General features: G+C 36.1%; 1 protein-coding gene across 2 annotated transcripts in view; it reads right to left on the bottom strand.

Moving 5' to 3' along the window:
* Window positions 1–541: 541 nt before the first annotated feature.
* LOC148303529 (charged multivesicular body protein 7-like) overlaps window positions 542–18,810 on the bottom strand; it is an 18,274-nt gene continuing 5 nt past the window's right edge. The window contains exons 1-9 of one of the 2 annotated variants that reach the window (XR_015838473.1): window positions 18,306–18,810; window positions 16,484–16,652; window positions 14,918–15,107; window positions 13,358–13,527; window positions 10,748–10,884; window positions 9,757–9,844; window positions 8,596–8,809; window positions 4,206–4,625; window positions 542–1,962 (exon numbers count right to left, since the gene is read on the bottom strand). The exon at window positions 18,306–18,810 is cut by the window's right edge and continues 5 nt beyond it. Coding sequence is in view for 1 of the 2 variants with exons in the window: in XM_088269809.1 (XP_088125935.1) it covers window positions 4,504–4,625; window positions 8,596–8,809; window positions 9,757–9,844; window positions 10,748–10,884; window positions 13,358–13,527; window positions 14,918–15,107; window positions 16,484–16,652; window positions 18,306–18,571 (1,356 nt within the window). In the remaining variant the exon portion in view is untranslated. Of the gene's footprint in view, window positions 1,963–4,182; window positions 4,626–8,595; window positions 8,810–9,756; window positions 9,845–10,747; window positions 10,885–13,357; window positions 13,528–14,917; window positions 15,108–16,483; window positions 16,653–18,305 lie in introns of those variants that run through there. The other variant, XM_088269809.1, reaches the window with a different exon arrangement.

Genomic DNA, 18,810 nt, shown 5'->3' with positions numbered 1-18,810 from the left:
GGGATGTTTTCAGGGCAATATTAAGCTAGTAAGATATCAAATAGTCAAGTAGTTCCCGTAAAAAAAAATAATTTCAATGAAAAATTAAAATAAATAAAAAATATCCCGCAGGCGGAAAAAAAATTCTCGCAGGCCGCGATTTAGACATGCCTGGTATTGTAGACTACACCAATAGTAGTCATACTATTACGAAGGCTTTTGACCTGACCAGATTCTGGGTTTTGACTAATTTGGTTGTGTCAAGTCTTTCTAGGCACATCTATCATTTTAGAAGATGATAGATAACAGTTTAAATAATAATAATAATAAAACCCTTATCCGCACCCCAATGGTGCATAGGGCACTGCGTCATATAAACGCAGTGTTGATCTTGATCGTTTACACATGAAGGAAAGGTGATCAGCCCTCCGCTTCAGGTACCAGTCCAGGGTAATATTGAATAAATATGACAGTGAAAAAAATCACTTATATTTATTTTACCCCCCTTGGGAATCGAACCCGGGACCTCCAGAACGGTAACAGTTTAAAAGACAAATAAATAAAAAATATGTTTTTTTTTATTTCAATATTATACACAAAATATATACATACATATAAACAATCAGGGCGATATAACTTTAGGCTTTTGCCCACAGATGCCACTAGAAGGATATCATTAACCCTTCCCTTACGGTGCTAAAAACTTCCGCGTGATATGTATTTTGTACACCATATGAAAATGCGGTTTAAAAACGGGAAAAATGTGAATATTTTTAAATTTTGCTTTTATTGACCATAGTCAAAGTTTAAATGTAACAATTTTGTAATGTTAGCTCTGGTAAGTATCTATCTGAAAATGAGAAAAAATTATTCGCTAGTAGCCGCAATAGCTGGCGTAGCGACACGACCGCCGCTCAAGACGATCTGCGCACTACTGGCGCAGTAAACGTGCCTATACACAAAGCACAGCACACACTGAGAAACATTTGTGTATTGGTGATTCTATCCCCGATTTTTTCACAAAGTATTTATTTCCGTCGCTGCAAATGAATTACTTTATATTATAATACTTTCATGTAGTACATGATTATATTACGGAGGAATACTGAAATTGCGCAATAATTCTAGCAACATGAACTATGACCCTGTGCGCCCGCTAGGGGCGCAACGTACGCGGGGAATGTTTACGTTATATCCCTTATGAGACTGTGGCAACCCACACATCGACTATGGCAACTCAAATCGAGTGAAATAGCGAGCTCCCTACACGAGGCCCGCAACGAACGGAAGCGAGCCCGTTACACTTCGTCGCCGCCCGTCCTCAGATCGACACGTACTTCAACTGTTCTCATATTAGAATCACGCGATTATTCTTAAGTATTTTCTTGATTGTAATTCGATAGAACTGAATAAATTTGTGTTAAAAGTAATCCGCTTTCATCTTGCTTCCCTTCTGATAAATTAAAGTGGTATTCAACTAGAAACCATAAGACGAATGCAGCATCTCCTGCACACACTTGTTATTGTACTGTCATGGCGACCTGTTGAATAAACCGATTGCATCCTAACTACGAGTTATTATTACCTATACCCGAGCCCCGTAATAATATTTTATATTGATATTCTCATTTTTAAAGTGGAGTTGTAGTAAATACATATCACCGGGAGGGGAAGGTTAAAAGTTTAATAAATACATTTAAAATTTCACAATATAGTTGTCATATTTGATAAAAATACCTTACAGATGCTCTGTACTGTAATCCGAACGCTCCACTAGTCCGAACAGAGGGTAAATATTCGGCATTCGGATTATAGAAGTCTTGCTGTAGTATAAAAATTATGACCATTTTTTATAATATCGCTCACCCCTTTCAAGAACGTCATAAATAAAAAAACTTGATTTTTCAGGAGAACGTTTTTAAAGTTTAAAAATATAAAACAATGTATTAAAAATAAATATCAAGCCACTTATTGAACTTTTTACTGTGCAGCAGATCTTTTTAGGTAAAACCTGAAGGTTTTTTCTCCATTTGAAAAATATTAAGTTTATTTAAAAAAAAATTATTGAACAATACCTTTTCTTCAAAATGCAAACACAAGACTTTCTGCCCTGTAGCGGGTAAATATTAAGTTAAAAATATGCCGCTTTTGCTGGGATGTAGTAAATTTTCTGGGCATTCCGAAAACATGCACAACTGAAAATTGACGATTTTTGATTTATGACGTTCTTGAAAGGAGTGGGCGATATGTATTAATTTTAATACAATTTGTACCCGAAATTATAAAGTTCAAATACCAAATGAGAAAATCTATCTTACAATGTAAAAATACTTTAAAAAATATTATTTTAAAGCATTGACAGAAGGCTTTGAGGATCGCACCGATAGTGTTAATTTCTTAAAAATAGGCCCCTTAAAATACTTTTATTATTACTTACAAATTTGGTAAAAATCCTGGATTATTTTATGTAATAATTTTTAAATCATTCTATTATTATATCATTCGAACGAAGACATTCGTTTGAAAATGCCATAACTAGGCGAAACAATTGTCACAATATTAATTTATGTGTTTTTTTTCCGGATCCACGCGGCTCGTATAACCGTATGTGTTTTAACAAAACATGCCCCATACGCGGCTGACATAAGCGTTTGTGTTTTTACTTTGCTCCAAGTTTCCAACCTCAGTTCAACTTGGAGGGATTTCTTCATGGTGTGGAACTTTGGATAAAATAATACGTCAATCCTTGGCCTAATGGCATCTGTTGAAATATCTGACTAATAATTTGTAACATCACAAGGATAAATAAAAGAACAGATCCCTGATTTTTCTTGCGGTCGGTAATTAGTCCGCGCCATAATCATGCCCTATATCTGTCTCACTCTCGACGCTACGCATCGCCAGTGGGTAAGAGTGACACACGATGCGTGCTTTGATTTATTTATGTTACGATCTAATTTGTTTATATTACGATATATTTCAAGAATAATGTGACACGTGTATTATAGAGTACCAAAAAGGCACAATGAATCCCATTGAACGTTTTTGTTTAGGAAAATAAATCGTTTTTTAACTAAATACATGATAAAAGTAATCATTTGAAAAACGGCGAAATACCGCCGCGCACGGGCGTCTCTTAGGAACAAAGTTAACGCGGTTAAAAGGTTAACAATAAAATACAACTTAGTAGACTCAAAAAATTTGTGTTTGATTTAAAAATTAATACATAAAATAAAATGGAATTTTACAAATAAAACGCCAAATCAGTGAATATATATCCTGGATTATATATAAGTAGATGAGAAACGCTTGAAAATATTTAAAAAAAAAAATTATTTCAGCTTATAATTTGACCAGGTAATTTGTTTACAACATTTTGAGTGTGTCCAAATAATTGTTCACAAATCTGTATTATGTCCTTCTAGCCCTTATCTGCACCCAATGGTGCATAGGGCACGCAGTGTTATCTCGATCGTTATAACACATGAAGGAAAGGTGATTTAAAAAATTTATTTCAGCTTATAATTTGACCAGGTAATTTATTTACAACATTTTGAGTGTGTCCAAATAATTGTTCACAAATCTGTATTATGTCTTTCTAGCCCGTATCTGCACCCAATGGTGCATAGGGCACGCAGTGTTATCTCGATCGTTATAGCACATGAAGGAGAGGTGAACAGTCCTCACCTTTCCTTCATATGTTACGTTCAAGGTACCAGTCCGGGGTAATATGCGTCGTGTCGTGGTCCCGTGGTTAGTGTCGCGGACTCTCGAGTCAGAGTTTCTCGGTTGGAACCCACTCTACCACAATTTGATACCTATTTCTAATAATGAGGCGCTTAGGCTCACAGAAATAATATGAAATTTAAATATTTGTGTAAATAATAAAAACACAAATATTTTTTTATTTATTTAAAAAATATTGAATAAATATTATAGTGAAAACATTACTTATTTGACTGCCCCTATCCTGGGAATTGAACCCGGGACCTCTAGTACAATAGCCGAGCGTGCTGACCATTACACCACAGAGGCGGAGGCGGATTATGTCCAATTAGGGGTTATTTTTACACAATTAAATAATATATATCATTCACATTTCGCTCACTTCTTTCAAGAATGTCATAAATAAAAAAACTTGATATTTCAGGAGAACGTTTTTAAAGTTTAAAAATATAACACAATGTATTAAAAATAAATATCAAGCCACTTATTGAACTTTTTACTGTGCAACAGATCTTTTTAGGTAAAACCTGAAGGTATTTTCTCCATTCGAAAAATATTTAGTATATTTAAAAAAATAATTAAACGATACCTTTTCTTCAAAATGCAAAAACAACACTTTCTGCCCTGTAGCAGGTAAATATTAAGTTTAAAATATGCCTCTTTTGCTGGGACACAGTACATTTTCTGGGCATTCCGAAAACATGCACAACTGAAAATTGACGATTTTTTATTTATGACGTTCTTGAAAGGAGTGAGCTACATGTTACATACATCAACAAAAGATCAAGTTATCAATATTCAAGGCTTGTTCGTAGATATCCTCAAGTTTTGAAGTCGCTTCTCCATATTTTGATGGAAGTCTTCACCCTCGGCAGCTTCTAGAACCAGCTTCTTCCGTTTTTCAACGTCGTCTTTGATACCTGAAAGGAAATACAACACATTCAATTCATTTCAATTCAATTAATTCAAAAAATTAATATATTGTAGTCATACAGGAGAAAGTGACCAACTAACAAAAGGTAAAATGTTCAGGAGGGCCATTTAAGTCACTTTTGCTTGGCAACAAAATAAACATCAATGCAGTTAGTCATTTTTACCAAGTCAATATATTATACTTACAAGTTTAAAATCGCTTTGGGATTTTTTCAGGGCAATATAAAGCTAGTAAGATATCAAATTTTGTCCGCCTTTGTCAGATTTTGTCCGCCTCCGTGGTGTAATGGTCAGCGTGTTTAGCTACCGTGCTGGAGGTCCCAGGTTCGATTCCCAGGGAGGGTAAAAATAAATATTAGCGATTTTACACTGTAATATTTATTTAATATTACCCTGGACTGGTTTCTGAAGCGCAAGAGTGATCACCTTGCCTTCATGTAAGTAATGATCAAGATAACACTACGTCAATTCGATGCAGTGCCCTATGCACCATTGGATGCGGATAAGGGTTATAAGTAAGTAAGTAAGATATCAAATAGTCCATAATCACGTTTTTGTACAAAATGCACTTGGTCACTTTCTCCTGTATGACTACGATAAACAGTGCAAAGAAATATTTGAGGCGTATACATTAAAAACATAAATAGAAAAGTTAGCAAGGAGACTCTTGTTAAAGATGTGGAAGAATCCGTTATGGGAATACCCCCTCAGGCACATGGAACAGGTGTTGTTCAGCATATCTTCCTACAGGCATAACCATCGGCAGGTTGGTCCTGTATATAGGAATGGGAAACAATCTATGCCGACGCTGTCTTAGGTTACTATCGGGAACATACAGACCGATGCTCCGGATAGTTTCAGGATTATCCATCATACCGCGCAACAATGGATAGAAATGCCTCATCAAATACACATTCCTTCTAGTCTCTAGACTGTTGTAGCCGAGCATACCCTGGAGGAACTGGTAGCTCTTCCTACAGGCGTAACCATCGGCAGGTTGGTCCTGTGTATAGGAATGTGAAACAATCTATGCCGACGCTGTCTTAGGTTACTATCGGGAACATGCAGACCGATGCTCCGGATAGTGTCAGGATTATCCATCATACCGCGCAACAATGGGTAGAAGTGCCTCATCAAATACACATTGCACATAATACACAACGCGCTCCTTCTGGCTATAGAACTGTACCTGTATTGCTGCTGGAGTACTGAATATTAGTAAAAAGTAACAAATAATGTCCATATATTTTGGAAGGAACAGCTTCATTTAGTAGTTCAGTAGACCAACGAACAAGGATAGTACTATTATTTTATTTATTGTTTCTCTCTGCCTACCCCTGCGGAGAAACGGCGTGATGGTAGTAGTAGTAGTAGTAGTATTGTTTCGGCATTAACTTTGTGGTAAGACATGTCACGATGATTGAAGAAAACACTTGTTTTTTACCACTTGAGTTTTATTATAGACTACATGTTTCAGAAGTTAAACTTCCATCATTCAGGTCTGTATAATAACTAAAATATATATATAAATAAAACCCTTATCCGCACCCCAATGGTGCATAGGGCACTGCGTCATATAAACGCAGTGTTATCTTGATCGTTTACACATGAAGGAAAGGTGATCAGCCCTCCGCTGCAGGTACCAGTCCAGGTACCAGTAATATTGAATAAATATGACAGTGAAAAAATCACTAATATTTATTTTACCCCAGTGGGAATCGAACCCGGGACCTCCAGAACGGTAGCCGAGCGTGCTGACCATTACACTACGGAGGCGGACAAACTAAAATATAAAATTGTTCTATAAATAAGGAGAGGGGAAAGTAAGGGGAAGGGGTTAGTCAAGGGGCGGAGTTTGAAAACAAAGGAAAAATGGAAAGCAAAGGTGAAGAATTTTGAAACAATATATTATTTAATAAATTATTATTAGAATTCAGGTTTTTTTTGGATTTCAAAATTTTCAAGATAATTCATAATTTGGCCTTTATATGGAACAAGGTGTAATAATTTTAATTTATGAGAGTGAAATGAGTGATCAGTATCTATTATGTGATTTGCAAATTCCGAAAAATGATTACTAACAAGACCGCTATGATGGGATAGCACTATGTGACAACATGTAGAGTTTTATTATAGACTACATGTTTCAGAAGTTAAACTTCCATCATTCAGGTCTGTATAATAATGTTATTTTTTGATATCTCATCAAAGATGAAGAAGAATATGGAAGTCTGGGCATTTACGGGGCTTACGACCGTCATAGGCTGGTTTAAGTGATCACTTTACACACGTGTAACATTCACCAATTCTACCCATTATTGACAACCACACTACTCAAATTCTTGGAAGTTCTATATATATGAACCAATTTAGAAACCTTGTTCATGAATCACTAGGACTTCACTAGAGTCATCTATTGGTGAGATGTAAAGAAGCTTTTTACTAAGCAGAAACTCTTATATCAGTATGTGAGGTCCGAATCCTGGATTATAATCACACACATGAGAAACGCCAGAAAATACCATTTTCATTTTTATTATTAAGCTTATAATTAAAAAAAAAAAATAATAAAAAAAAAATAAAAATAATAAAATAAAATAAAATAAATAATACGAAAATAACTCCTGTAATTGGAGATAATCCAGATTTTGTGAACAAGTATTTGGACACACTCAAAATGTTGTATAATAATGTATGGACTGAATTACTAATTCCCAAACCCCAACAGGCCACAGCCACAATTAGTTCAGACTTCTGGAGTTCCACTATGTATGTGCAGAGGTGTGCATTGTACATATAAATGTAACACTAGAGCCCAATGAACAAGGAAAGTACTATGTGACAACATGTAGACCACATGTCGCTCACTCCTTTCAAGAACGTCGTAAATCAAAAATTGAGAGATGCCCAGAAAATGTACTATATCCCAGCAAAAGAGGCATATTTTTAACTTAATATTTACCCGCTACAGGGCAGAAAGTGTTGTTTTTGTATTTTGAAGAACAGGTATTGTTTAATTATTTTTTTAACATACTAAATATTTTTCAAATGGAGAAAACACCTTCAGGTTATACCTAAAAAGATCTGTTGCGCAGTAAAACTTAATTAAGTGACTTGATATTTATTTTTAATAAGTTGTATTATATTTTTAAACTTTAACCGGATCCACGCGGCTCGCATAACCGTATGTGTTTTCACAAAACATTCCCCGTACGCGGCTGACATAACTGTATGTGTTTTTACTTTACTCCAAGTTTCGAACCTCAGTTCAACTTGGAGGGATTTTTTCATGGTGTGGAAATTTGGATAAAATAATACGTCAATCCTCGGCCTTATGACTTCTGTTGAAATATCTGACTAATAATTTGTAACATCACAAGGATAAATAAAAGAACAGATCCTTCATTTTTCTTGCGGTCGGTAATTAGTCCGCGCCGTAATCATGCCCTATATCTGTCTCACTCTCGACGCTACGCATCGCCAGCGGGTAAGAGTGACACACGATGCGTGCTTTGATTTATTTATGTTACGATCTTATTTGTTTATATTACGATATATTTCAAGAATAATGTGACACACGTGTATTATAGAGTACCAAAAAGGCACAATGGGCACAATAACAAAGGCACAATGAATCCCATTGAACGTTTTTGTTTAGGAAAATAAATAGTTTCTTAACTAAATACATGATAAAAGTAATCATTTAAAAAACGGCAAAATACCGCCGCGCACGGGCGTCTCTCAGGAACAAAGTTAACGTGGTTAAAAAGTTAAAAACGTTCTCCTGAAAAATCAAGTTTTTTGATTTATGACGTTCTTGAAAGGAGTGAGCGATGTATGTACAGTGTAACTAATTCCCAAATTCTAACAGGCGACAGTTACAATTAGTCCGGATATCCGGGCTTCCACTGTATCATATTTGCAAAAAGGTGATGTGAATTATTGAATTTTTAATACCGATTCCCGGTTTGATCTTGGTGTCCGGGACTGCGGGCAGGGACGGGAACATGTCCTCTTCGTCAACGGCGCTCTTGTCACCGCCGGTGCCATTCTCGTCACCAGTGTCACTCATCACCAGATCCCGGAGCTCCCTCTCCAGCTCCTCCTTGTCAAAGGTCATCCCGATGGGCTGAGAGATGGCGTCCTCGATATCGCTGTACGTATCCAAACACTGGAAGAAAAACATTTAATTTAAATTTAAAAAGAGATATGTTATAGACAGTGTTAACCTTTTAACCAGAGACATCTATTGGTGAGATGTAAAGAAGCTTTTTACTAAGCAGAAACTCTTATATTAGTATGTGAGGTCCGAATCCGGGATTATAATCACACACATCGCTCACTCCTTTCAAGAACGTCATAAATCAAAAATTGTAAATTTTCAGTTGTGCATGTTTTCGGAATGCCCAGAAAATGTACTATAACCCAGCAAAAGCGGCATATTTTTAACTTAATATTTAACCGCTACAGGGCAGAAAATGTAGTTTTTGCATTTTGAAGAAAATGCAAAAACATTTTTATAAATAAATTAAATATTTTTCAAATGTAGAAAAAACCTTCAGGTTTTACCTAAAAAGATCTGTTGCACAGTAAAAAGTTCAATAAGTGGCTTGATATTTATTTTGAATACATTGTGTTATATTTTTAAACTTTAAAATCGTTCTCCTGAAAAATCAAGTATTTTGATTTATGACGTTCTTGAAAGGAGTGAGCGACATGAGGAACGCCAGAAAATAAACGCAAAAGTAAAGTGATCACTTAAACCAGCCTATGACGGTCGTCAGCCCCGTAAATGTCCAGACTTCCATATTCTTCTTCATCTTTGATGAGATGTCAAAAGATAATATGAAAATAACTCCTGTAATTGGAGATAATCCAGATTTTGTGAACAAGTATTTGGACACACTCAAAATGTTGGAAATAAATAATGAGTTACTTGCCATCATTTTAAATAATAAACCTATTTTTAAGTTTTTTTTCATATTTTTTCACATAACAGAATATTCTGGAAGGAATTATTCCCGTTACGGGAGGTTCCACTGCATTTCTGTTTATAAATACTCATAAATTTCAACCATAGGCTATGAAGTTTGTTCCGGAAAGCAGTAGCAAACTCACATCTTTGATTTCATCCATGGTGTCCATCACGTTATCCTCTTCAAGACCCGTCTGCTTCATGGTGATCTTCAGGGCTCCCAATCCGGTCCTGCAAACATAGGAAGTGTGGCAATTAACCTCCGGGAATTTGTTCGTAACTCGGGATCTGGCAACACTGCGTCGTTCGTAAACAAACGCCTTGAAAGAGGTCATTTTCTTTCAGCTGCAGCTAAAATTTGGTGTTGATATGCTTGCATCAAGTCTTAATATTTTTAATTTTTGGGTAATATATATCCAAAATTTAACAAGGTTTATTGGATTGAATTCTACATTTATTTATGTATATGTTAATACGTGACGCGTTTTCTCTTATTAAGACATTATCAAACACTAGCAGTGTTTGATAATGTCTTGACTGCCCTGTAGCGGGTAAATATTAAGTTAAAAATATGCCGCTTTTGCTGGGATATAGTACATTTTCTGGGCACTCCCAAAACATGCACAACTGAAAATTGACTACTACTACTACTACTACCATCACGCCGTTTCTCCGCAGTGGTAGGCAAAGAGAATGGAACGCCAAACTTTTCTGTCCTGACATACACTCCTCGCCACCTTCACATCCATGCACCTAGTCATACATGCCCTCCGCAGACTTTTGACACCGCCAGGTTCTGATTGACCTGATCGTGCCGAGTCTTTTTCGGTCGTCCTCGTTCTGTTTTCCCTCTCACATTCGCCCCATATATTTTCTTAGTCATTCTCTCGTTATCCATTCGCTCCACAAGTCCATACCACCATAAAGAACTCTTCCTAATCTTTTCAATTATTCCTCATTCAGCCTAACATTCCTTTCTTACATCTTCGTTTTTAATTCTGTCATACAATGATTTTCCACACATTCGTCTGAGGGAGGGGTAAAAATTGTCGATTTTTGATATATGACGTTGTTGAAAGGAGTGAGTGATATGTTTCTATTTTATTTAAAAAACAAACAAAAAAATGTGGTTACTTGAAGGCGTCATATATCTCCGAGTCGCTGTGCGCCTGTCTGACGGAGTCGATGAGGTGGCAGATGGACTCGTGGCTGTTCAGCGCCTTCTCCATCCTCGTCTCCAACAGCTTCTTCTGCCGCAAGTGTCCCATGGCCTGAAAATGATGCGTAACGTCGGTTTTGGTACACCCTCCAAGTCAGCACTACGCACCAACTAGAGCGGTATTTATTTATTGTAACTGCAGACAGTTGGTAGAATTCCATATTAAATGGTTGGGTAATATATCCAAAATAAAACAAGGTTTGTTGGTTTGAATTCTACATTTATTAATGTATATCTTAACCGGATCCACGCGGCTCGCACTACCGTATGTGTTTTAACAAAACATGCCCCATACGCGGCTGACATAAGCGTATGCGTTTTTACTTTGCTCCAAGTTTCGAACCTCAGTTCAACTTGGAGGGATTTTTTCATGGTGTGGAACTTTGGATAAAATAATACGTCAATCCTTGGCCTTATGACATCTGTTGAAATATCTGACTAATAATTTGTAACATCACAAGGATAAATAAAAGAACAGATCCCTGATTTTTCTCGAGGTCGGTAATTAGTCCGCGCCATAATCATGCCCTATATCTGTCTCACTCTCGACGCTACGCATCGCCAGTGGGTAAGAGTGACACACGATGCGTGCTTTGATTTATTTATATTACGATCTTATTTGTTTATATTACGATATATTTCAAGAATAATGTGACACAAGTGTATTATAGAGTACCAAAAAGGCACAATGAATCCCATTGAACGTTTTTGTTTAGGAAAATAAATCGTTTCTTAACTAAATACATGATAAAAGTAATCATTTAAAAAATGGCGAAATACCGCCGCGCACGGGCGTCTCTCAGGAAGAAAGTTAATGTGGTTAAAAGGTTAATACGTGACGCGTTTCGTCTTCTTAGGACATTATCAAACACTCAAGTGTTTGATAATGTCCTAAGAAGAGAAAACGCGTCACGTATTAAGATATACATAAATAAATGTAGAATTCAATCCAACAAAAACCTTGTTTTATTTTGTATATATTACCCAACAGATAATAACCCACGCGGGAAAGTTTGAATGTCTCAAGGGGCAATGCGCTGTTGTTGAAAAATGCATTTTCAAAAAAAATATATCGCAACTCTGACCTGTGCAGAATAATAATAATATAATAAAACCCTTTTCTGCACCCCAATGGTGCATAGGGCACTGTGTCATATAAACGCAGAGTTATCTTGATCGTTTACACATGAAGGAAAGGTGATCAGCCCACCGCTTCAGGTACCAGTCCAGGGTAATATTGAATAAATATTACAGTGAAAAAATCACTTATATTTATTTTACCCCCCTTGGGAATCGAGCCCGGGACCTCCAAAACGGTAGCCGAGCGTGCTGACCATTACACTACGGAGGCGGACACCGTTATAGGCAGGTTTAAATGATCACTTTAACATATTTAATACAACTGAATATAATTGCTGATTCACCAATTCTACCCATTATTGACAACCACACTACTCAAATTCTTGGAACTTCTATATATATGAACCAATTTTGAAACACTGTTCATGAATTACTAGAACTTCACTAGAGACATCTATTGGTGAGATGAAAAGAAGCTTTTTATTCTTGAAGAGCAGAAACTATTTTATTAGTATGTGAGGTCCGAATCCTGGATTATAATCACATGTTACGATTATTGATTACATTTCAAAATTGGTTCATTCATATTGAACTTCCAAGAATTTGAGTAGTGTGCTTGTCAATGATGGGTAGAATTGGGGAATGTTACACGCGTGTAAAGTGATCAGTTAAACCAGCCTGTAAATGCCCAGGCTTTCATATTCTAGAAGTAGACTCGAGAGTGGCTCGATGATTTGGGGGCCACACGAGCTTAAGTACTCTCTTATGGTAGAGAAAGTCCAAAAGAAGTTTCTGAGGTATCTCTACATGAGAGAGTACGGCTATTATCCTCGGCTCTACCCGACCCAGTTCCTCCAGGGTATGCTCGGCTACAATAGTTTAGAGACTAGAAGGAATGTGTATTTGATTACGCATTTTTTTCCATTGTTGCGCGGTATGATCGATAATCCTGAAATTATCCGGAACATTGGTCTGTATGTTCCCGATAGTTACCTAAGACAGCGTCGGCATAGATTGTTTCCCATTCCTATACACAGGACCAACCTGCCGATGGTTATGCCTGTAGGAAGAGCTACCGCTATGTTGAACAATATCACATTGGATATTGATCTGTTCCATGTGTCCGAAGGAGTTTTCCGAAGCGAGATTCTTCTACACCTTTAACAAGAGTCTTCTTGTGTAATTTTTAATTTGTTTTTTTAATGTATACGCCTTAAATGTTTGTTTGTAATGTATATATTAATTATTGAATAAATTGAATTGAATTGAATTCTTCATCTTTGATGAGATGTCAAAAAATAATATAAAAAATCTCCTATACATAATTGGAGATAATCCAGATTTGTGAACTAGTATTTGGACACACTCAAAATGTTATAAGAGTTTAGTTCAACTTGAACAATAAATGTGCAAAATATACCGCGAACATGGAAAATACCACTTACGGCGGTTCTGTCTCCGCGACCAAGGCAGCTCTTAGCTGCTAGCCTCGCGGCGGCAGACTTGTCCTTCATGTTGGCGATGTTGCCGTCCATCGCCACCCGGGCCTTCTCCAGCCGCGGGAGACATATCTCCCCCTCCGTGAGCGGCCGCACAGGGCTCTTGGCGCTCAGAGCTGGAATCACAGACACTCTCCTTATCAAAATTCATTTTTAAAGCGAGCCTGCGATATCGCTCACCCTTTCAAGAACGTCATAAATCAAAATACTTGATTTTTCAGGAGTTCGTTTTTATAGTTTAAGAATACAATAAAATGTATTGAATATAAATATCAAGCCACTTATTGAACTTTTTACTGTGCAACAGATCTTTTTAGGTAAAACCTGAAGGTTATTTCTCCATTTTTAATTAATGTTTTACTTAGTAAATACCACTATTTCTTAAAATCTTCTGTGACACGTGTTTCGATGCATTCCGCGTCATTTTTAAACACCGTATGATGCGGAATTCATCGAAACACGTGTCACAGTAGATTTTAAGAAAAAGTGGTATTTACTAAGTAAAACACTAATTAAAAATTGACAGATTTTACCACAAAGTGACTGCCGAATCAATTAATGAGGTTATTTCTCCATATGAAAAATACTTAGTATATTTAAAAAAATAATTAAACATTACCTTTTATTCAAAATGCAAAAACGACACTTTCTGCCCTGTAGCGGGTAAATATTAAGTTAAAAATATGCCGCTTTTGCTGGGATATAGTACATTTTCTGGGCATTCCGAAAACATGCACAACTGAAAATCGGCGATTTTTGATTTATGACGTTCTTGAAAGGAGTGAGCGATATGTGCAATGAAATGCTTGATGAAATAGTCATCAATAATGTTTCTTTTAATACGTTTAAAAGAAATATTGTTTTGATGTCAATTTGACCAGTTGATAAAGAAATTTACTATATAGTTTTATACTTTTATGACAGTTTATTTGAATTTTTTTATTTTTAGATTACTTAGGTGGAAACCTATAATTGGAATTGTTATTTTAATTTTTATTGTATTATATTTTGTTATTTTTGTGAAATATTCTATTGGTTTTCTAATAAAAAAAAAAGAAAAATCAACCACATTGTGAGTGTGTCCAAATAATTTATTATTTATTCATTTCTACGGCACAACGGCCTTTTACAATAGGGTATTATCACTCGGAGGAATATCTAATTTAACATACTCAACCTATAAAGGATTGTGTTAGACTCGTGAAGTGTTTATAACACCCGATATAATCAATATTTTCATCCATCATTTTCTTGTGGAATTTGAGTAGTGTGGTTGTCAATAATGGGTAGAATTGGTGAATGTTACACGTGTGTAAAGTGATCACTTAAACCAGCCTATGACGGTCGTCAGCCCCGTAAATGCCCAGACATCCATATTCTTCTTCATTTTTGATGAGGTGTCAAAAAAAAAATACAAATAAACCTTGTTTAATTTTGGATATATTACCCTACAATTCAATATGGAATTCTACTACAACTGTCTGGAGTTACAATAAATATACCTACACAGTTTAAAGAGCTCCCCGTCGGCGCTGCAGGTGGCGAGGTTCTGGCTCCGGAGCCAGTCCAGCATGAGCTCCAGGGAGTCGCCGACGTCCGCGCGGGCGGAAGTCATCTTCGAAGCCATCCGGAGCTCGTCCAGGCTTCCAATCTTTGCCTCGTCAGCCACAGAGGCCAGAAACGCCAGGGACTGACTCTGCAACGGATAAACACACATGAACATACCGAAACACCGATGGAATGAGTATATCGTAGTCGTACAGGAGAAAGTGACCAACTAACAAAACGTAAAATGTTCAGGAGGGCCATTTAAGTCACTTTTGCTTGGCAACAAAATAAACATCAATGCAGTTAGTCATTTTTACCAAGTCAATATATTATACTTCCAAGTTTAAAATCCTTTCGGATGTTTTCAGGGCAATATTAAGCTAGTAAGATATCAAATAGTCAATGATCACGTTTCTGTAAAACAATGCATTTGGTCACTTTCTCCTGTATGACTACGATATTATGCGCCGTATCACTTGCGCTACGCCTGCTAAATGTGGTCTCTTTAAGGCCAATTTTTATTTAATATATTTTGAGTGTGTCCAAATACGAATCTGGATTATCTCCATTTAGGAATTATTTTTTACATTATTTCAAAGTAGATGAAGAAGAATATGGAATTGGTGAATGTTACACCTGTGTAAAGTGATCACTTAACCAAACATAGTCTCTAGTGAAGTTCTAGTGATTCAAGAATAATGTTTCGAAATTGGTTCATATATATAGAACTTCCAAGAATTTGAGTAGTGTGGTTGTCAATAATGGGTAGAATTGGTGAATGTTACGTAACGTGTGTAAAGTGATCACTTAAACCAGCCTATGACGGTCGTCAGCCCCGTAAATGCCCAGACTTCCATATTCTTCTTCATCTTTGATGAGATGTCAAAAAATAATACACATATATATATATATATATATATATATATATATATATATATATATATATATATATATATATATATATATATATATATATATATATATATATATATATATATATATATATAGATTTATATTATCCACTGACACTTGGTGATGGAATTGCATTTTTAATTTATTATTAGATTAAAACCAATATTTTTAGCTTTTCCACTTTTTTATTTGACCAGCGACCGGGTTTCGTCGTTACCGACATCACCAGTCTGATGATGTCGGTAACGACGAAACCCGTTCGCTGGTCAAATAAAAAAGTGGAAAAGCTAAAAATATTGGTTTTAATCTAATAATAAATTATATATATATATATATATATATATATATATATATATATATATATATATATATATATATATATATATATAATAAAATAATAACCATATCCGCTCCCTAGGTGGAGCATATGGAGTCCACAAACTGTCTCCAGGCTTTTCTGTCGGCTGCCAGCTCCCTTGCATCCTCCCAAGTCAGATCCGCGTCCCGAAGTTCTGACGAGAACTGCCGACGAATTGTCAGCAGTGGTCGTCCTGGGCGGCGCGAACCTGATGCCTTGTAAAAGAGGCAAGAGTTGTGTATATGGAGCCTTACCTTCAGGCCTTCCATGTGTACGTATTTCTTCTGCCTGTCAAACGCGGGCTTCCAGGACAGCAGCGTGTTGGCCGCCCAGGAGGCCGGGCGCAGGACTTGCCGGAAGCCCCACCCGACCCACCCCTGCTTGGACGGCTGCACGCACGACCTGTCCACCAGCGATCCATCCCTAAAAATAGACAGGTAATATAACAGGTGTAGTCGGGTGGACGCTCGACTGCGAATCTGGCGTCGCGGTTTTTTTTATTATTTTAATGATCACTCAAACCAGCCTATGACGGTCATCAGCCCCGTAAATACCCAAACATCCATATTCTTCTTCATCTTTGATGAAATGTCAAAAAATAATAAGAAATAACTGCGAGAAATGTAAAGATTAGAATTAAAGAACATCATAGCGGTCTTGTTAGTAATTATTTTTCGGAATTTGCAAATCACATAATAGATACTAATCACTCATTTCACTCTCATAAATTAAAACTATTACACCTTGTTCCATATAAAGGCCAAATTATGAATTATCTTGAAAATTTAGAAATACAAAAAAACCTGAATTCTAATAATAATTTATTAAATAATATATTGTTTCAAAATTCTTCACCATTGCTTTCCATTTTTCCTTTGTTTTCAAACTCCGTCCCTTGACTAACCCCTTCTCCTTACTTTCCCCTCTCCTTATTTATAGAACAATTTTATATTTTATATTTTAGTTACTATACAGACCTGAATGATGGAAGTTTAACTTCTGAAACATGTAGTCTATAATAAAACTCAAGTGGTAAAAAAACAAAGTGTTTTCTTTAATCATTGTAACATGTCTTACCACAAAGTTAATGCGGAAACAATTAATAAAATAGAAATATTTGTGTTTTATTATTTTATTTTTATTTGTCATTTAAACCTTTATTTGCACCCTATGGTGCATAGGGCACTGCATCATACAAATGCAGTGTTATCTTGATCATTAACACATGATAGAAAGGTGATCAGCCCTCCGCTTCAGATACCAGTCCAGGGTATAATGGAATATCATGTCCCTACTCAGGCTTCAACTTTATAAGTTTCATAGCCTGTGCCTACTCGTGAGTGGATTTACTCTTTATGTTTAAAGTTACTGTAATTTCATGTAATTCATGAGTGAAAATTCTAGGCAAAAACACTCGCTTCCATTCTTTATTTTTATCGATAATGCTTATAAACCAAGTATACATACAACATTTTGAGTGTGTCCAAATACTTGTTCACAAAATCTGGATTATCTCCAATTACAGGAGTTATTTTCATATTATTTTTTGACATCTAATCAAAGATGAAGAAGAATATGGAAGAATTTGATGAGATGTCAAAAATAATATGAAAATAACTCCTGTAATTGGAGATAATCCAGATTTTGTGAACAAGTATTTGGACACACCCAAAATGTTGTAAATAAATTGTCTGGTCAAATTATAAGCTTAAACAATAAAAATGAAAATGATATTTTCTGGCGTTTCTCATGTGTGTGATTATAATCCAGGATTCGGACCTCACATACTAATATAAGAGTTTCTGCTTAGTAAAAAAGCTTCTTTACATCTCACCAATAGATGTCTCTAGTGAAGTTCTAGTGATTCAAGAACAAGGTTTCTAAATTGGTTCATATGTACAGAACTTCCAAGAATTTGAGTGATGTGGTTGTCAATAATGGGTAGAATTGGTGAATGTTACACGTGTGTAAAGTGATCACTTAAACCAGCCTGCGACGGCCGTCAGCCCCGTAAATGCCCAGACTTTCATATTCTTCTTCATCTTAGATGAGATGTCAAAAAATAAGTATACATACGTTATCATCTGCTCCATGACAGCGTCCAGGCAGGCGGGATACTTCCCCTTCCTCTGGAAGGCGCTCTTGATGTCATCGTAGTTGAAAGACCCATTATAATTGCACCATTTCCCGATCATCTCCGACCAAAACTTCATTTTGGACTCGTAATCCGTCGGATTGACCGTTTTCAATCTGAAAGGCGCGAAAAGCGACGTCATCCGAACATCGTCGCCCCAACACGAGGGCATCTGTGCCTTGGGCAGAGGCAACTCGGCGTCGGACATTGCGAATTTAGAAAAATCTCGACACTTATTCTAGGTTAATTCACGTGAAAAATCTATGGAAACGCGTCTATGAATAAAATCACTGCGTTCACAGGTGAAACAATACATTTATATCACAAGATAAGATAGAACATAAATTAAAATGAATAAAATACTAATATCAGAGCGTTTTCGAAAACAATAACATATGAGCATGACGTAAATATTTTGACATATTGAAAATTATATTTCTTTTGTTG

Source organism: Brachycentrus maculatus, unplaced genomic scaffold (genome assembly GCF_059751285.1).
Source record: "Brachycentrus maculatus isolate JH-2025_06_01 unplaced genomic scaffold, ASM5975128v1 h1tg000363l, whole genome shotgun sequence".
In the NCBI taxonomy this organism is placed as follows: Eukaryota; Metazoa; Arthropoda; class Insecta; order Trichoptera; family Brachycentridae; genus Brachycentrus; species Brachycentrus maculatus.
This window is presented reverse-complemented; position numbering and strand designations above follow the sequence as displayed.